At 51.7% G+C, this 18,118-nt stretch overlaps 2 protein-coding genes across 4 annotated transcripts; both read left to right on the top strand.

The window, feature by feature from the left end:
* The first annotated feature begins 1,772 nt into the window (after nucleotides 1–1,772).
* Nucleotides 1,773–9,045, top strand: Ech1 (enoyl-CoA hydratase 1). Its single transcript, XM_004859067.4, has 10 exons — nucleotides 1,773–1,978; nucleotides 2,394–2,601; nucleotides 2,744–2,832; nucleotides 7,068–7,192; nucleotides 7,273–7,321; nucleotides 7,467–7,531; nucleotides 8,016–8,086; nucleotides 8,163–8,234; nucleotides 8,445–8,595; nucleotides 8,729–9,045. Exons 1-10 carry the CDS (start codon nucleotides 1,840–1,842, stop codon nucleotides 8,831–8,833), a joined length of 1,074 nt encoding a protein of 357 aa, XP_004859124.3. The 5' UTR covers nucleotides 1,773–1,839; the 3' UTR covers nucleotides 8,834–9,045.
* Nucleotides 9,046–10,300: 1,255 nt separating this feature from the next.
* Nucleotides 10,301–17,587, top strand: Lgals4 (galectin 4). Of its 3 annotated transcripts, XM_004859065.4 has the most exons (10): nucleotides 10,301–10,507; nucleotides 10,787–10,875; nucleotides 11,863–12,067; nucleotides 13,465–13,599; nucleotides 16,238–16,264; nucleotides 16,358–16,402; nucleotides 16,553–16,582; nucleotides 16,856–16,944; nucleotides 17,104–17,269; nucleotides 17,353–17,587. In XM_004859065.4, exons 1-10 carry the CDS (start codon nucleotides 10,463–10,465, stop codon nucleotides 17,497–17,499), a joined length of 978 nt encoding a protein of 325 aa, XP_004859122.1. In that variant the 5' UTR covers nucleotides 10,301–10,462; the 3' UTR covers nucleotides 17,500–17,587. The 3 variants fall into 3 exon arrangements, with proteins under 3 accessions (XP_004859122.1, XP_021095442.1, XP_021095443.1); XM_021239783.2 differs by lacking the exon at nucleotides 16,238–16,264 and having other exon boundaries at nucleotides 10,328–10,507; XM_021239784.2 differs by lacking the exons at nucleotides 16,238–16,264; nucleotides 16,358–16,402 and having other exon boundaries at nucleotides 10,328–10,507.
* The last annotated feature ends 531 nt before the right edge of the window (nucleotides 17,588–18,118 follow it).

The following is an 18,118-nucleotide window of genomic DNA, read 5'->3' as shown; positions in this document are numbered from 1 at the left end:
CATTGTGCTTGCGAGGCAGGCGGCAAAACCACTGAGCTGAATCACTGGCCCCTCATCTTCATTATTTATACAATTCTTTTTTTTTTTCTTTTTTGGTACTGGGGATCGAACTTGGGACCTTGTGCTTGTGAGGCAGGTGCTGGAACCACTGAGCTAAATCCCCAGCCCTTCATTATTTATACAGATACTTTAGCTAATTTCTATGGAATTTCTGGGTTGAAAGATACAAATAATTACAGCATAAGATGGATGCTAGCCTCTGGACATGACCCTGTGTACGTGGCTCTAGCAGGGCAAAGCCTGGAAGGAGCCTGAGTTAACGACCTTGACATCCCGGAGGACAAGGTGGCCTGCAGGGGAACAGGTCATAGACGTCACCTTGGGAGTTACATACGTGTGTTTGAGAACCTGCGTCAGAGACTTAACCTGAAGTTTTTAAACATACATTGTTAACATCTACTGAAGTCATGTGACATTGTTCACATGAGCAAACAGCTTTTCGAGGAAAAGTTTTACTTGTAAATCACCTAGAGTGTTTTTTTTTAAACCAGTCAAGGGGATGGGGACAAAAGTCAATTTTACCAATCTGTCTCCTAGCTTCTCACTTGATCTTAGCCAGAAGGCCGAGAAGCAATGTTTCCTAGCTTCTCATATTCTTACACCGAAGGACTGCACTGTTTTAAAACTTGTCTCATGTATTGACATCTGTGCCTTCAGTTTCCCACTGTGTGGATAATTAAGCAGGCAGTCCTATGTGGATGGATAGTTGCTGGGACTTTAAACCAGATAGCAGACATTCATTAGCAGGAAAGCTTCCCTACAGTCCCACTGGCCCACAGACATCTGTTCAAAGCCTTGGTGAACATCTCCCTGAGGACCCTACTTAAGCAGTATTTGTTATGCTCTTGGGTAACCCTTTTTTCCAAGGGGTTATATTTGTTTGAGAACATGGGCTTTTAGCCGGGCCCAGGGGCACACGCCTGTAATCTCAACCACTTGGGAGGCAGAGAGGCAGGAGGATCACCAGTTTGAGCCCAGCCTGGGCAACTTAGCAAGAGCCTGTCTCAAAATAGAAGAGGGCTGAGTGCTAGGAATGTAGCCCCATACCAGAGCACTGGCTCTGGGTGGGGGGTGGGGTTGATGGGGGTGCCCTGGTTCAATACTCAGTACCAGGAAGAACATGGACTTGAAGTCAAAAACATTAAAAATAACACTTGCATACATGCACAAAAGAAAAAAACGGACTTGGGAATCATGTAGCATGTAATCCCACTTCCACAGTCCGGAAGCCCAGTGACCTTGAACAAGTGACTTTCCCTCCCTGAGCCTGTTTCCTCTGCGTACAATGGAAAATGTTGCTCCTGATAGTATGGGAATTCAGACAGTACAGTGTTTAACACCGGATAGCCTGCACTCTTCACTCCCCCCTCCCTCGTGTGGGTAAACACAGTACTGGATATCAACTTTTTTTTGTTTTTTGTACCGGGGATCGAACTTGGGACCTTGTGCTTGCAAGGCAGGTGGCGGAACCACTGAGCTAAAACTAGTTTTGGTTCACATATATTTGTTGGAGGGCTCCAGTTGCTCTGCTGCCGTTACGTCCTTGGATATTTCAGCTGGCTCTAATCTGTCCACCGTTTACAAAACAGCGCTATGATGAACTTTATATAGAAATCTCCAGCAGCAGTGTGACTATCAGGCCACGTTCCCACTGGGGCAAAGGGTTTATCCCTAAACTTGTCTCCTAAATTCGCCAGCGAATGTGGAAGACTATTTCCGGTTGCCCTTAGTAAAGATGGCGTGAGGAAGGGCGTCATTGCTAGCTAGGCTTCGGATTCGATGTCTTCCCCCAACATGGCGGATTTTTGTGCCCGCCCCCTTATTTTACTCTCGTCTTGTTACTCGAAGCCTCTCCAGAAGTCGGCTGAGTCGGCAGCGATGGCGGCTTCCTGTAAAGCGGGGAACCTGCTGATGCGGCGTAAGTCACCTCCTGATCTGTGGGGATCCGTCGCTGTGTCATGCTGTTACCGCAGCTCTAAGAGAGGAGGCCAGTGGGGGGGGTCACGAACGGCCCAAACTCTGTAAGTTTAGGTGTCCTTTTTTTTGGGTACCGGGGTTCGAACTCAGAACCTTGTGCTTGCGAGGCAGGCACCTTAACCACTGAGCTAAATCCCTGGTCCCCAGGCCTGTGACTTGGGTCAGTCTCATAGTTAGGGGGCTGAAGTAGTCTCAGACTGAACACTAGTAAGTGCACCCCAGCCCTTAGCCCCCAATCTAAAATGTCTAAGGAATTTGTTCTCCAATCTAGAGTCAGTGAGGTATGTATCCTCTGCTCTTGAGGATACTGTTCCTATTACGGCCTCATCGAAGGCTCTCCTGTCCTCTCTCTCCAGGACTTTTAGCTCCCATCCAGCTGGGCATCAACCTGGGCCTTCGCCCAATGAGCTCCACTGCACAGGATGAGGCCTTCCAAGCAGCTGCCTCTGAAGCCCCAGGTCACAGATATGAGTCCCTTCGGGTGACATCTGCCCGGAAACATGTTCTCCACGTGCAGTTAAACAGGCCTGACAAGAGGAATGCCATGAACAAGGCCTTCTGGAGGTCTGGCCTGCAGACCCTGGAGTAGTACCTGATGCAGGAGATGGGGGTGGGGGACAAGCCCAGGGTGGGCTTGGGGAACAGATGGACATAAGGGCAGGCAGTTTCCACCCCAGATGTAGCCTTTCACTCTGCTTCTCCACAGGGAGATGGTGGAATGCTTCAATAAGATAGCACAAGACTCTGACTGCCGTGCTGTGGTGATCTCTGGTGCAGGGAAAATGTTCAGTTCAGGTACTCCTTACCTCTAGTGACCTCTGTTCCTGGAACTAAAACAACTGCTTCTTTGGTCTGGGACACGATCTCACTACGTGCTAGCCCTACTCACTAAGTATTCCAGACTGGCCTCTAACTCATGGCAATCCTCCTGCCTCAGCCCCCCAAATGCTGGAATTACAGGCATGCACCACCACACCTGGGGACAACTACTTCTTAATAAAGGTTTTAAGCAGCTTCTAATTTACATGTTTATAATTTTTTATAGGGCTTTTTTTGTGTGTGTGTGCTACCAGGGATAGACCTTGCACTTGTGAGGCAGGTGGTGGCACCACTGAGCTAAATCTGCGGCCCATATAGGGCCTTATTTTAAATGTAGAGGACTGGGAATGCACCTCTGTAGCAGAGTGCTTACCTAGCATGCCTGAGGGCCCTCAGTTCCATTCCTAGCTCTGCCCCCCCACCCCACCCCCGTTAATTTGGTGGGTTTTTTTTTAGTACCGGTGATTGAACTCAGGTCCTTGCGCTTTCAAGGCAGGCAGAGGCATCACTGAGTTGTTTGTTTGGGGTTTTTTTTGGCAGTACCAGGGATTGAACTCAGGACCTTGCAATTGCAAGGCAGGCACAGTGCCACTAAACTAAATCCCCCTCACACTTAAAATTTAAGTACAGAGGGCCAGAAATGTAACTTAGTGGGTGCAGTGTCTGCCTGGCAAGCACAAGGCCCTGAGTTCGATTTCTGGTACCAGAAAAAAAAAATTTAAATACAGAATTTAGTTCAGCCTGGCATGGTAGCGCACACTGGGAGGCTGAGGCAGGAGGAGCGCTGTGAGTCCAAGGCCAGCCTGAACTACACAGCCAGACCCTGTCTCAAAAAAGCAAAAAACCAAACAAAAAAAGAAATTAATCCAACAGAACATAATGGATCATGGGCCCTGATCTGGGTTTCCATGTGTGCCTTGAATAAGGCATTTACTCCCTCAGAGTCCATTGCTGTGCCAGCCAAGTGTGTTAAAGCAACAGCAGGCTTCCATGCAATCATCCAGCACCTGGCACTGGTTTCCAGGTTTGCAGTTACATGTCTGTCAGATCTTTCCTTAGCCCCGCTGCTTTGTTCTTCAGATTGGATCATTTCTATTGGTCATTACTGGCTTTTCTGTCATCTCTGTTCTGCTGTTAAGCCCATCCAGTGACTTTTCATTTCAGAGAACTTGCTTAGCGTGCTGAAGACCTTGGGTTCCATCCCCAGCACCAAAACCAAAAAATAAATAAAAATAAAAGTATTGTAGTTTTCACTGGGTATGCTGGTGCATGCCTATTAATCCAAGCACTCTGGGATGGCCAGGGATTTAGCTCAGTGGTTCCACCACCTGCCTTGGAAGCACAAGGTCCCGAGTTCGATCCCCGGTACCAAAAACAAAAAAAAAGTTCAGATCCAGGTCGGGATTTAGCTTAGTGGTGTTGCCGCCTGCCTTGCAACACAAAGTCCTGAGTTCGATCCCCAGTACCAGGAAAAAAAAGTTCAAATCCAGCCTGGGCAATTTAGCAAGACTCTGTCTCAAAATAAAAAATAAAAAGATCTGGGATGTAGCTCAGTGTGAAGGCCTTAGGTTCAATCCCCAGCATCACGACACACACACAAATGTAGTTCTCTGTTTGCAAATTTTGACTTGATTCCATGTGTCTGCTGAATTGTTGCATCTTTTTATTTGTCTTGAACATATTTTCCTTTGCCCACTGAGCATAGTTAACAACGGCTGCTCGAAAATCCTTGTCTTTTGATTCTGAGAACTGGGTCATCTAGGGGCCAGTTTCTGTTTACTATCTTTTCTCTTGAAAATGGCTTTCACATTCCTGTTGGGATAGACGAATAAGATATGTAAACTCCAAATTCTACTATATAACTCCAGAGAGCGCTGAATTTCCTGTTTCAGTGCTTAGTTGGAATTAGCTTCTAAATCTTGTTCCCTGCTGCATGCATGGTTTCATGAATCAGCAAGAGATTTCAACAGTTTGTACACAGGATTTGGGGCTCCCCTTTCTGGTTCTTCCCTTTCTGGAATTTTCTCCCTCACTTTTACCAGCTGTGTTCACCCAGGACTCTGTCTCATGGCTCTCTAAGTACAACCTCAAACTGCGATCAGGCTAAAAGCTTTAAAACAGGTGGCTCAGCTTGTACGGGCCAGTGTTTTGAAGCGCTCACTTCTTTCAGATTCTTCAAGTGACTTCTGGTAGTTGTCTTGTCCAACCAAAGTGTATATGCAGTATGTCATCATGGGAGGCTGGTTCTTTAGGGCATACCAGAAGCAAAATGTCACACGCACTGATTTTTCCACTGGGCCAAGTTCAGTGCTGGGCACCCAGAGATGACTTGGGGACCCTCACAGAGTATATATCCAGCTACCACCACCCTGCTCTTTTTGAAATAGGTTCTTGCTATGTCCAGGCTGGCCTCAAACTTGAAGTCTTTCTGCTTCAGCCTTCCAGAGTACTGGAATTATAGACATGTACCACCATGCCTGGCTAAAACTGCTAATTTTTTTAATGACTACTTGCCGGGTGTCCCATGGTCTGGTGCCCTTTATTTCCTTGCAGTTGTCTGCAAGTCCAGAAGGGCGAGCAAACCAGAAAAGCCAGTGACAGGAGGTGTTACAAGATGCCATGCTAAGTTTGTTCTGGGACTTATCATAGCTGCTGAGTCACATGGGGCCTCTTACAAGCCAAGAGCCACCAGTGGGCTGATCCAGCTCATGACCTCTGATGAAACGGAGAACACATTAGTGGTGACTGTGCCCCAGCATGCCAGGCCCGCTCAGTGCCTCTGGGGCTGCACCTCCGTGCACACCTGTGGCCCTGTCTGTTTCTGGGAGGGTTTATGAGTATTTCACAGAGAAGCCACCCAGGTCCCTAGATGAAGTGACCCAGCCAGGTAGCACGGCATCCTGCCTTCTGTATCCGTAACCTGCACAAGGCCACCTTGCCAAGCCCTGGCTCCTTCCAGCTCACATTTAAACAGTGAAGCCTCAACAGTTGAGGGGCGCAGCCGAGCCTGGGGATGATTTCTCAGGTTTGTCAGTGGCGCTGTGTAGTGACCAGTGAGAGGACAAGAAGGATTAGCCTCAGGTGAAAGAAAGTGAAGGATGCTTCTGCTCAGCCAGATGAGGTAAAAGTCCAAGTCCTCCCCAACACTCTGCCCCCTCACCTCTGACCTTGGCTCTTCCTGCTCCCTTGCTTACTCTGCTGCAGCTCATGGGCATCTGCCATGGTCCTTGGAGAGATCAGGGCCTTTCCCACCACAGCGCCTTTGTACCAGCTGTTCCTCACATCTGCAACTTTCCCACACATGCCATGGTGCCCTCCCTCTCCTCCAGGTCTGTCCTCAGATGTCACCTTGCCAGTGAGGGTGTCATTTGACACTGCAGCAGTCCCCCCACGCATGAGTGCGCATACACACACACACACACACACACACACACGGAGTTCATTCTACTTCCCTTTTGTTTTCCTTGAGCACTTACCACCACCTGACAAAATATACTTTCTTCCTCATTTGTGTGTCTCCCCATAAGGGCAGCAATTGTCATCTGTGTTGTTCCCTAATTGAGCATCTACTGTGTACTAGGCCCTGTTCCAGGCCAGAGGTAGACAGTGATAGAAAAAAAAAGACAAGCCCCAGACTTCCCAGAGCCCCCATCCTAGAGAGACCAGTGCTTGGTGAGATAAAGTCCTGACTATGTGACAGCAAGATGTGCCGGGTGGGCCGTGGAGCAGAGCTGGAGATGGAAAGTGGCTGGGGCAGCTGCTCCGAGGAGGTGTCCCTGAATGAAGCAGCCAAGTCAGTCTTGAGGGCATCACTGGGGTGGAGGGGGTTGCCCATGCAGGACCAGGTCACAGCATTGGGGAAGACACTGCAGCATTGGGGATGGAGCCCAGGGCCTGGCATATGCTAAACAAGGCTCTGCCCTTTTTTTGGTACCAGGGATCAAACTCAGGACCTTGCGCTTTTGAAGCAGGCAGTAGAACCACTGAGCTAAGTCCCCAGCCCAAGGCTCTGCCCTTTTATTCTAAGGGGTGGGAGAGAAGAAGAGAGGTCCTGACTCGAGGTTCACAGGCTGCTTCTGCCTCTATGTGGGGTGGGAACGAGGGGACCAGGATGAGAGGCATAGAGAATGGCTGGTAGAAAAAAAGTCAGATTCAGGATTATCTTAAAGTTGCAGCCACAAAATTGGTGGGCCCCTAACTCCTCCCGTCAGGTATCGACCTTGTGGACATGGCATCTGGTCTCCTGCAGCCCCCAGGAGACGATGTAGCTCGTGTGGCCTGGAACCTTCATAACCTCATCAGCTCGTACCAGAAGACCTTCAGCGTCATTGAGCAGGTGGATCTAGGGACCAAGAGACCACCCCCTCTGCACTCCTGTCTTCAGCAAACCTGATCCCCACTCTTGTTCCCTTCCAGTGCCCCAAGCCCGTGATCGCTGCCATCCATGGGCCCTGTATTGGCGCTGGTGAGTCTGCAGCCACCAGCCTCCACCAGAGCCTCCAGTCTCAGCTCTGTTGCTACTTAGACTTGGTCCCAGGATGCAGTCCCACATCCTGGGAGGAGAGGTTAGTTCTAACCATTGCTCAGTGTCCCTGGCCTCTTTGTCCCAGGCATGGACCTCATCACTGCCTGTGACATCCGGTACTGTGCCCAGGATGCTTGCTTCCAGGTGACGGTGAGTCATCCCCTGAGCTCCCATTCCTGGGGCCCTGCATGGCCTTGGGCAGTTAGTGGTGGACCAGGGGCAGAGCAGGAACAGGGCAGGCCAATGGAGCAAGGCCTGACGGCTTCCTGAAGAGGGAGTCAGAACTGAACCTTACAAAGTGAGGCTAGGGTCAGGTGCCATGGTGCACATTTCCTTCCTACCACTGAGAGAGGCCAAGGCAGGAGGATTGCAAGTCAAGTTTCACCTGGATAATTTATCAAGAGCCTTTGTCAAAAAATGGCCAGGAATGTAGCTCAGTGTGAACGCCCTGGGTTCAAGCCTCAGTACCAAACAAAAAAAAACGAGGCTTGGCGTGGAGGAAGTCAGGGTAGGTGGCGCGTGTTTGGAGAGGGTCATGGGTCCTCTTCAGGAAACGCAAACTGTTACAGATGTTGAGGTGGCATGGGGAGCAATACTGAGCAGAAAGCAAACACTGACCCGACTTCTCCCCTAGGAAGTGGACATAGGCCTGGCCGCCGATGTGGGGACACTGCAGCGCCTCCCCAAAGTCATCGGAAACCAGAGGTGGGTGGGTGAGCGGAGCTGGGAGAGGACCACGGGACATTGATGGGCCCGGGTGACAGCAGCAACCCTTTTGCAGCCTGGTCAACGAGCTGGCCTTCACTGCCCGCAAAATGATGGCTGATGAGGCCCTGAGCAGCGGACTAGTCAGGTAGGGCCCCCCCGGGGGGGGCAGCCATACTGGGCGGGGCTCTCAAGGTCCCCTCTGTGTCCTTAGGTGCTCAGCATCCTGCTCTGACACAACCCTTTCCCCCGGGTCTTCCTCCTCCTACTGGGCGAGGCCACTTCCCCAGCAAGGGGACGGAGGAGAGCCTATCTCAGGCCCCGCTGTTCCCCATTCCTCTCACCCCTTCCCTCGCAGCCGTGTGTTCCCAGACAAGGAGCCCATGCTGGATGCCGCATTCACCCTGGCCAGTGAGATTTCCAGCAAGAGTCCGGTGGCTGTGCAGAGTACTAAAGTCAACCTGCTCTATGCCCGCGACCATTCAGTGGCCGAGGGCCTCAGCTACATGGTAAGGCGCTCACTCCGGCCAATCACAAGCCTACCCTGGTCCCGGGGTGACCAATTGGGTTGGGGCTTGTGTGCAGGCTCACTCTTCGTCCTCTGGTTGGTGTGCTACTAGCCTTTCCCCGCCCTCTACCCAGGCTTCCTGGAACATGAGCATGCTGCAGACCCAGGACATCATCAAATCTGTCCAGGCGGTGATGGAGAAGAAGGACTTGAAGAGCGTCACCTTCTCCAAGCTTTGAGAGCTCTCAGCTCCCAGGCCCCAAACCAGGGTCACCAGGGTCGCGCTTGCACCGCCTCCCGCCTGTGTCCTTATCTGTGTGGAAAGGGAGGATTGGTGAAGATGGTCTTGTTCGTGCCTTCCCACACAGTCCTGTTTATAAGTTTATGATACTCATTTCTCCAAGCCCAAAGGCCTTATCTTTCCTCAAGAGCAATAAATCCTTGTAAAGAACTTGGTGTCTTTACTGCATGGGCTAAGATGCTCGTGTCCCCCGGCAGTTGTGAAGGTCGGGACGGAGGTGCGGGGGTGGGGTGAGGACCATCCCTGCTGAGGGTGCAGGGTGGGGGCGGTGCTACCCAGTCTTGAGCCAGTTGCCACCCCTCCACGCCTCAGCCCAGTACTGGGGATTGAACCTAGGGAGCGCTGAGCTGCATCCCCAGCCCTTTCTGTGTTTCTATTTTGAGACAGGGTTTGCTATATTGCCCAGGCTGGTCTTGAACTTGTGATCCTCCTGTCTCAGCCTCCTGAGTAGCTGGGATCACAGGCATGTGCCATTACCTAGCAATTGCCTTATTTCTTCAAGCTTCTGTTTGTCTTGGTACTGGGGATTAAACTCAGGGCCTTCATATTGAGTTATGTCACTAGGGCACCTCTGTCCCCTTTTAGGTTTTTGGAGACTGGGTCTTGCTCAGGCTGGCTTTCAGTTCGTTAAGTGGCCTCAAACTTGAAGTGATCTTCCTGCCTCAGCCTCCCAAGTGCTGGGATTGTAGGCATAGGACACCACCCCTTCTTTATTTTTTCATTGTTAGATAGGGTCTCACTAAGTGGCTAAGTTGCCCAGGCAAGGCTTGAATTTGTAATCCTCCTGCTCAGCCTCCTGAGTAGCTGGGATAACAGGTGTGTGCTACCATGGCCAGCAATCACATTGCTTTAAGCTTTAGGTTTTCTTATCCATATGTAATCCTAGCCTTCTGGATTTGCATTTAGAATGAGTCCAAGAGACCAAGCATTAATTTAATCCCTTTTGTATGCCATGTCCTGCTCTGAGCATTTATTAACTAGTGATTCCTCTGGAGGACCTATGATACTATTATTATCGCCATTATACGAATAGTTAATTGGCAAATTGAGGACCAGGTGCTGAGCTAGCATCACACAGCCAAGAAATGGATGAAGTCGGATGGGAAGCAGAATTCCGGCTCCAGTAGCCTGTGTTCCAGCCCACTGTGCAAACAGCATGATGCTTGGGTGAGGATGTGCTGGACATACAGGGAAGCAGGATCCTTCCCAGCCCCTCCCTGCGTCCACTGCCCACCTGTCCCCAGGGTGCCCACAGCCCTGCCCTGCCCTGCCCACCTGGCCTCGCCCTCCCTCTGCCAACAGAGGCCAGGCAGGGTTTTATGGGCTCTGATAAGGCTCTGGAGAGGCCGAAGTCCACCACACTTCCTCTTTACAGGAGGGATGGGGTCATGAGTAAGGCTGGTAGGGACAGGAGGGGAGGGTGTGCCCTAGGCAGCCGCAGAAGAGGGACCCAGTGGACCCTCCCTGCCAGCCCCTCCCCCTGGGTATAAAGGCACCTGCCACTTGCGGCCACCTCCATTCCCATCCTGCAGCTCCTCTCCAGGAGAGCCGCCAGCCCAGCCTCGAGATGGCCTACGTCCCTGCGCCAGGCTACCAGCCCTCCTACAACCCGGTGAGAGCCCTGCCTTGGGTCCTCCTGACCCCACACACCGATTCACCCTGACCTGGATCCTTGGGGGTCCCTACCCTGGGGTCTGATTTATCCGATACTGACCCCAAGGCTTGAGTCACCCCCACCCGGATGCTCAGCCCATTTGAGGCCACACCTGGCTCAGCACCATCCTCATCCCCTGTCCCTTCACCCCGAGTTTCCCCTTCCCCATTTAAAGGAAGGGGGGGCTTTTTGGTGAGGGGGAAGGGTTCTGAGACCCTTCCCTGGCCCCCTCTACAGACTCTGCCCTACAATGCACCCATCCCGGGTGGCCTCAGCATCGGAATGTCAGTTTATATCCAAGGAGTGGCCAACAAGAACATGAACCGGTGAGACCCTCCCCTGCCAGCCTAGATAACTCAGGCCCTGCTGATTCACCCAGGGGGCCTTCTTCCTTCCCCTTCCTGCACTCTGACTAGGAGTGGGCTTTTTTTTTTTCACAGTATAGTTCAGGCTGGCTAACTCACTATGTAGCCCAGGCTGGCCTCGAACTCTCAAACTCTCAGCCTCATCTTGCCTCAGCCTCCTGAGTGCTGGAATTACAGGTGTGCGCCACCATGCCTGGCACCAGGAGAGAGCTTTTGCCTCCTCAACTGATAGAAGGAGAGAGAGAAAGAGGAATAGCGGAGGAAAGGAGTCCAGGTAGAGGACATAGCCAGTGCAAAGGTCCTGAGACAGCCACACACACACCTGTCCTGTTGAATGTCAACCTCCTAAAGCCTGCCGTGTTGGGCAGTGTAGACTGGTCTCTGGCTTGAGTGTCTACAGGGTCTCCCTGGCTGTAAGGGGGAATGACCTGCAGGGGCCAGGAAGGAGCAGGGAGATCCCAGCCAATAGAAGTCAAGTGCATAGGACAGGGCCTGATCTATGGTAAATAAGTGCTGGGTAATGCCCAAGTCAACTGGTGGCAGTTGTCACTTGAAGCTGGGAGTGATCCTGAAGGAGAAGCTATCCGGCTGGGCGTGGTGGCACACATCTGTAATCCCAGTACTCAGGAGGCTGAGGCAGGAGGATCACCTCAAGTTCAAGGCCAGTCTGGGCTACACAGTGAGTTCAAGGCCAGCATGGACTACATATTGAGATCCTGTCTCAACAACAACAGCAAAAATTTGTTTTAAACAAAGGAGAAGCTGTGAGCAGAAGAGTAGCTGTGGGGCTCTGCCTCCTGCAACATGGCCATGACTTCCCTCCTTGCCTGGGTCACTAGGGCCAGTGCAGAGTCCCATGTCAGGCAGGGCTGGGCCCTTGTGAGGACAGCTTCTTGGCGGAGGCCCCGGCAGGTGGCGCCAGGGAATTGGGCCTTGATGTCTTTCCAGATTCTCTGTGAACTTCGTGGTGGGAAGTTCCCCGGGGTCAGACATTGCCTTCCACTTCAATCCCCGCTTTGATGGCTGGGACAAGGTGGTCTTCAACACGAAGCAGGGCGGCCAGTGGGGAGAGGAGGAGCGCAAGAAGAGCATGCCCTTCAGCAAGGGCAACGCCTTTGAGCTGGTCTTCATGGTCCTGGCCGATCACTACAAGGTCCCAGCCCCCTGCCTGCCTTCCTTCCCTCCCTCTTTCTTCCTTCCCCAGCCTCCTCCTCCCTTCCTACCTCATTTTTTCCCTCTGGTACTGGGGAGTGAAGCCAGTGCTTTGCACAGAGCTGCATCGGCAGCCCTTTTTTATTTTGAGACAGCGTCTCACTAAGTCAGTGCTGTCTATGCTGGGCTCCAACTTGCAATCCTCCTGCCTCAGCCTCCACAGTGCTAGGATTCCAGTACCACTACTCCCAGCTCCTACCTCACCTTTTTCTGTTGCTTTCTTCCCACCTGCCGGGAGCCTTCCAACCCACAGAGCCACATCTAGTCCTTCCGGGTCTTACAGAAGGAGGGCACTGGCTGTGTTTGACCTTGGGCTCTGGACTCCCACGGAAGCAAGCACCAGACACAAAGAGCCTGTGTCTCCCACACCCTCAGACAGGGCCCCGCGGGACCCTCCCCTTCATCTCTGCACACTCTACTTTCCATGTTATTTGAAAGTAGATTCCAGACATGACATCATTCCATTCATAAACATTTCCTTTAAAACACAGTCACAATGCTGTGATCACACCTTTATGTTGCCACTTGTGATCACACCTTTATGTTGCCACTCGTCCTATCCTGTCCCAGCGTCTCTTACATGCTGTGCATCTGTTGTTTTCCCCCGTGTGTTTGAATCTGGGCCTGTGCAGGCCCACACAGCTGACTCGCACAGCGCAGGTGGCTGTGGCCAAGGACAGGAGAGTGCATGCCCTCTGGGCTTTCGCAAGGAGAGTGTGCCCTGGGCCAGAAACAGACCTTCCAGCCCCAACACCCGTGTGCCTTGCACCTTCCGGGGCCAGGCTGCGTCCCAATTCCCATCCAGCCACCCATGGGCTTGCCTTTTATCTACAGTGTGAATGTACTCAGCACTGAACCATTGTCTCTTTTACCTTCCTTTCCTTTCCTTTCCTTTTTTTTTTGAGACAGGGTCCCACTAGGTCACTAAATTGACCAGGCTGGGCTTGAACTTGCTGTTCTCCTGCCTTAGCCTCCAGAGTCCTGGGATTAAAGCTTGTGAGCTCATTTTTGACTTTACCTCAGGCCTCTGGACACCTAGGTTTCTGCCTCTGAGGGTCTCCTACCTCGCCCCTAAGACCTTGCACCCCCAGTCAAAAAGACTCTGCTTCAAACCCGGAATGGTGGCACACACCTGTAATCCTAGGAGTTGGGAGGCTGAGGCAGGAGGATCACTGAGAGTTTGAGGCCAGCCTGGGCTCCATAGTAAGTTCAGCCTCTCACTGAACTACATAGGGAGACCCTGTCTCAAAAAACAAAACAAAACAAAACAAAACAAGACCCTGCTCGTACCACCCCAGGCACGGCACTCATTCTGGACCTCTCACACCTGCCCTTCAGGTCACGGTGAACGGAAAGCCCTTCTATGAGTTCAAGCACCGGCTCCCCTTACACATGGTCACTCACCTGCAAGTGGATGGGGACCTGCAGCTTCAGTCGATCAACTTCCTCGGAGGCCAGCCTGCCCCGAGCCAGGTGTGTGGGGTCCCCTCCCTTATTCGCATCCTTCCTTCCTTAATCTGATCTCACATTCATTTACTGCCCAAGCACTTGATCGGTGCCAGTCCCTTCAAGGGGTGACACCAGAGACTCTGTGGTGACCAAGACGTCCACTGGGAAGACAGAGACATCTGCAGATCACGGCTTCCAGTGGCCAAGCCCCTGACGGGGAGGTGCGGGTGGAGGGTTAGGGCCAAGGTGGGGTATCTATGATACAGGAAATAATATGGGAGATTGGGCCAGAGATTTAACTCAGTGGTTCCGGCGCCTGCCTCACAAGCGCAAGGTCCTGAGTTCAATCCCCGGTACCAAAAAAAAAAAAAAATACAGGAGATGAAATATGAAGTAGTATATCTCCCAACCTGTTAGCTGTCTGATACGCCGAGCTCTTGTTCTCTAAAAATCAATGAATTCTAGGAACGACAGGGGTTAAGAGTAGAAAGGTATTTATTGATAGGAAAGCTCCTGAGGGGGAGGAGGGATCCTAGGTGGCTGGGGGCCCCACTCCGTGAGGGAGCTTTTTGTTTTTGTTTTGGGTACTGGGGATCAAACTCAGGACCTTGCGCTTTTGAGGTAGGCGCGGTGCCACTGAGGTAAATCCCTGGCCCTTATAAGGGAGTTTTATAGAGAGAAACCCACATGGGTACAACACGGACCCCAGCCATGATCATCCAATAAGGATGTTATAAGTATAGTCACAGGTAATAATGGTCCAGTTGGGAAACAAGTCACATAACAAGCGTGGATGGAAAGAACAAAGGTTCTCCTAGGAAGTGGTGGGTTCAGAGGTCTCTGGTTACTCACTGGGGTGGCTGATGGCTATCTAGACTTCGTTAGGCCCAGTGTTTGTTCTCTGAGGAAGTATGTAGGTCTGGTCATCTTGTCTTTACTTTGAGGCCTGGTTTTCAGATGATGTGTCTCCGGCCACAGCTGTGGTATGTTTCACCTTTGTCCTGACCCTCTCAAGGACCTAGCCCTGACTGCCGATAATATTTCTACCTAATTCATCTGTCTATAATATCTACAGGCAGTTTAGAGAGTCCAAAGGAAGGGCTTGGCCTAGTCATGGGTCAGGAAGAGCTTCCCGGAGGAGGAGGAGGTGGTGTGTGAACTGAATCAATAAGTGTAGATAAGGAGTAAAAAATTCACAAATAGCAAACAAATGCACCATGGGCTGTTTAAACCCCCGCTGGGATTAGTCACCTGGGAACCTCAAAGCTACAGTGAGTGGGCACCACACATTCATCAGAGCTATAATGAGAAAAAAGCTATGCAGTCCCACTTGGTGACAAGCATGTGGGACAGACAGTCACCCTACAGGGCTGTGGGGGTTGTGAACTGGTGCAGACTTCTTGGAAAATGGCTGCCACCATCTGAAACCTGAGCAAACCCTCGGCCCAGGGACCTAGAAACTGCACTCCCAGATCCTAAGTGGGCAAACAGCCGCCGCCACACACCCACCGCGAGAGTCACAGTGCCACTTACACAAGCCTGGGGCTGGGACTGTCTAGCACGGGAGGTCCTAGGTCCCATCCCCAGCACCACATTGAAACACAAAATACATAGCCTCAAAGCTGAAACTACAGAAGTGTTCTTTAACAGGTGGGTGAGTAAAGACAATATATTCATGACTCAAGTCGAGAGAGAACAATAGATAGCTGCCACATGGCAGGGGCCTCTTTCATCATCAGATATAGAATCCAGTAAACAAGTTGGTAGCCACAAAAGAAGAAAAAGCTCAGTCTAGAGATATTTGTGATACAGCCGCAAGGAAAGGGAATCCCCTATAAAACTTGATTCAGAGCCAAGAGTGGTGCACACCTGTAATCCCCACACTCTAGAGGCAGAGGCAGGAGGATTGCACGTTCAAGCTCCAGCCTAGGCAACTTAGTGAGACCCTAAACTTAGTGAGACAACAAAAAATTATTTTAAAAAGAGATGAGAATGTAGCTCAGTGTGAAGGCTCTGGGCTCAACCCCCAGTTTTTGTAAACAAAAACAAAAACAAACAAACAAAACCCCTTGATTCAGGTAATAGTACCTGTGAGGAAGCAAAGAGGTGGGGTAGGGAAGGCAGAATAGACATCATAGCAACACACAGGGACCTAGTGGTACATGTACCCATCCACTGAAGGCTTTACAGTTCCCAAGCCATTTATTTATTTATTTGTGTTTTAATTTATTTTTTCCTATCTTGAGACAGGGTCTCACTAAGTCACCAAATTGCCCAGGCTGGGCTCAAATTGTGATCCTCCTGCCTCAGCCTCCTAGATTTCTGGGATTATAGCATGTGCCACTACACTTACCTGTGCTTCCACTTCTCCATGTGGCTTCCAAGCTGAGCAGCAGCAGGGTGCAAGAGAGAGTCCCAGGGCAGTGGGAAGACAGCAGAGAATAGAATTCACAGCCCTTGTCCTAAGGCTTTGTGCTGAGGCTCACAGGGCACTGGTGATGGCTCAGCGTGGCAGGTCCCCTCCCTGAACCAGTCGTCTGTGTCCCTGTGGGCTTCAGAGGTCACTCATATAGTGATAGTGGGCTGCCAGGGCCGGGACCCTCAACACCCTGCAGTCCTGAACATGGGGTTCCACCCCTGACCTCCCTCTCTGTACCCACAGAGACCCATGGGCATGCCGGGTTACCCTGTAAGTACCTGCTGGGGAACGGTTTCCCAGGGGGAAGGAGGGTGGCTGAGGAGGCCCCAGCCCCTCAGCATCCTGCCTCTGCTCACCCTCTAGGCTCCTGGGTATGGTCCTCCCCAGATGCAGATGAACAGCCTGCCCGTGAGTGCCAGGGCACTATGCCTGGGGTACTGAGGGTGGGCGAGGGGCGCAGCCTGTACCGCTCAGCTCTGGAGAATCCCCTGCGTGAGGAGGTGTGCAGAGCTATGTGTCGGGCATGGCCCAATGTGTCACTTCTTCCTCACCTCACAGGTCATGACGGGACCCCCAGTCTTCAACCCGGTACGGCGTCCTTCGGGGATGGGGCTCCATGGAGGGGCTCAGTGAAGGGGAAGCGGGGACTGGGGGCGGGAAGAGGCCAGAAGAGGGATGGCGGGGTGGTAGGATGAGGGTGTTTGGGTGGAAGGTGGGGAGATGGTAAAACTGGTGACTAGGGTGGAGGAGGGGACTTGGTTGGGGACATTTCCCAGGAGGAACAGAACCTCTCTTGAAAAAATGTACCTGGACCTGGACTCTGGTAACCTGAGAGCTGATGGAACCCCATGTTCTCCACAGCCTGTGCCGTATATGGGGAAACTGCATGGGGGGCTCAGCGCCCGAAGGACCATCATAATCAAGGGCTACATACCCCCCACAGCCAAGAGGTACAGCACCCAGACTGAGGTGGGAATCTCCAGGCCTCCTCCCTCAGGCCCAGGGGTCCAGGCCCAGCCTCCTCCCTCAGACCTAGGGATATAGACCTCCTTTCTCCCCTGGAGACCCACATGCTGAGCCCCTGTTTGACATTCCCTCTTTGCTCCCAGCTTTGCCATCAACTTCAAGGTGGGGTTCTCCGGGGACAGAGCACTGCACATTAATCCCCGCCTGTCTGAGGGCATCGTGGTCCGAAACAGCCATCTGAATGGCTCATGGGGCTCCGAGGAGAGAAATCTCGCCTTCAACCCATTCCGCCCAGGCCAGTTCTTTGATGTGAGTCCGGGGTTCCCTTCCCCGCCTCCCCACTTTGCCTCTATCCTGTGGCCTCATGGCCCACCCCGTCCCCTCTCCTATAGCTCTCCATTCGCTGCGGCATGGATCGCTTCAAAGTTTTCGCCAATGGCCAGCACCTCTTTGACTACTCCCATCGCCTCCCAGCCTTTCAGAGTGTGGACACGCTGGAAATCCATGGTGATGTCACCTTGTCCTATGTCCAGCTCTGATCTATTCCTGGGCGCAGTTCTGGGAAAATAAGAAAGATCCTCTAGGATTCCTTTCTAAGCCCCTAATAAAATGTCTGAGGTGGTCTCATGTGTCTGTGACTCCATTCACTCCCTCACTGCTCCTTTCTCCCTTGGTTCAATCATGTGCCCTCCATTCATTTATCTGTTCATCTGTCCATCTTCCCTCCCATCAAGATAAATCTAGTTAAGGGCCGGGGATTTAGCTCAGTGGTTTCACCGCCTGCTGCACAAGTGCAAGGACCCAAGTTCGATCCCCAGTACCAAAAAAAAAAAAAAAAAAAAGATAAATCTAGTTATCCCCCAGGCACTGATTTAGGGCTCTATGTGTATCAACTCATTCACTCCTCATAACAAACAGCAGGAACTAAGAACTATTGTCATTCCTCTGTAACAGATGAGGAAACAGCAAAGAAAAGAAAGCAATTTGCCCAAGATTCAAATCCAGTGGGTCTGGCCCCCAAGGCTGCACACTTAAACATTATACAACCTGTTGTTCCACCCATCCACGTATCTCTCTCTCCACTCACATCTCAGCGTCTGTCACTCTCTCCATGCATCCAACTAACTAAAAGTCCACCCAGCCAGCCTTCAGTCAAAC

This window comes from Heterocephalus glaber, unplaced genomic scaffold, assembly GCF_053883595.1.
Source record: "Heterocephalus glaber isolate CG9 unplaced genomic scaffold, H.glaber_assembly_v1.0 deba00001561, whole genome shotgun sequence".
NCBI lineage: Eukaryota > Metazoa > Chordata > Mammalia > Rodentia > Bathyergidae > Heterocephalus > Heterocephalus glaber.
This window is presented reverse-complemented; position numbering and strand designations above follow the sequence as displayed.

Excerpts from the sequence above, each read along its gene's own strand:
- Ech1 (XM_004859067.4), top strand. The coding sequence starts at position 1,840 with ATGTCTTCCCCCAACATGGCGGATTTTTGTGCCCGCCCCCTTATTTTA. Across the intron at positions 1,979-2,393 it reads GGGGAACCTGCTGATGCGGC|GACTTTTAGCTCCCATCCAG; the intron begins GTAAGTCACCTC and ends CTCTCTCTCCAG. Across the intron at positions 7,322-7,466 it reads TGGGCCCTGTATTGGCGCTG|GCATGGACCTCATCACTGCC; the intron begins GTGAGTCTGCAG and ends TCTTTGTCCCAG.
- Lgals4 (XM_004859065.4), top strand. The coding sequence starts at position 10,463 with ATGGCCTACGTCCCTGCGCCAGGCTACCAGCCCTCCTACAACCCG. Across the intron at positions 16,265-16,357 it reads TGGGCATGCCGGGTTACCCT|GCTCCTGGGTATGGTCCTCC; the intron begins GTAAGTACCTGC and ends CTCACCCTCTAG. Across the intron at positions 16,583-16,855 it reads GACCCCCAGTCTTCAACCCG|CCTGTGCCGTATATGGGGAA; the intron begins GTACGGCGTCCT and ends TGTTCTCCACAG.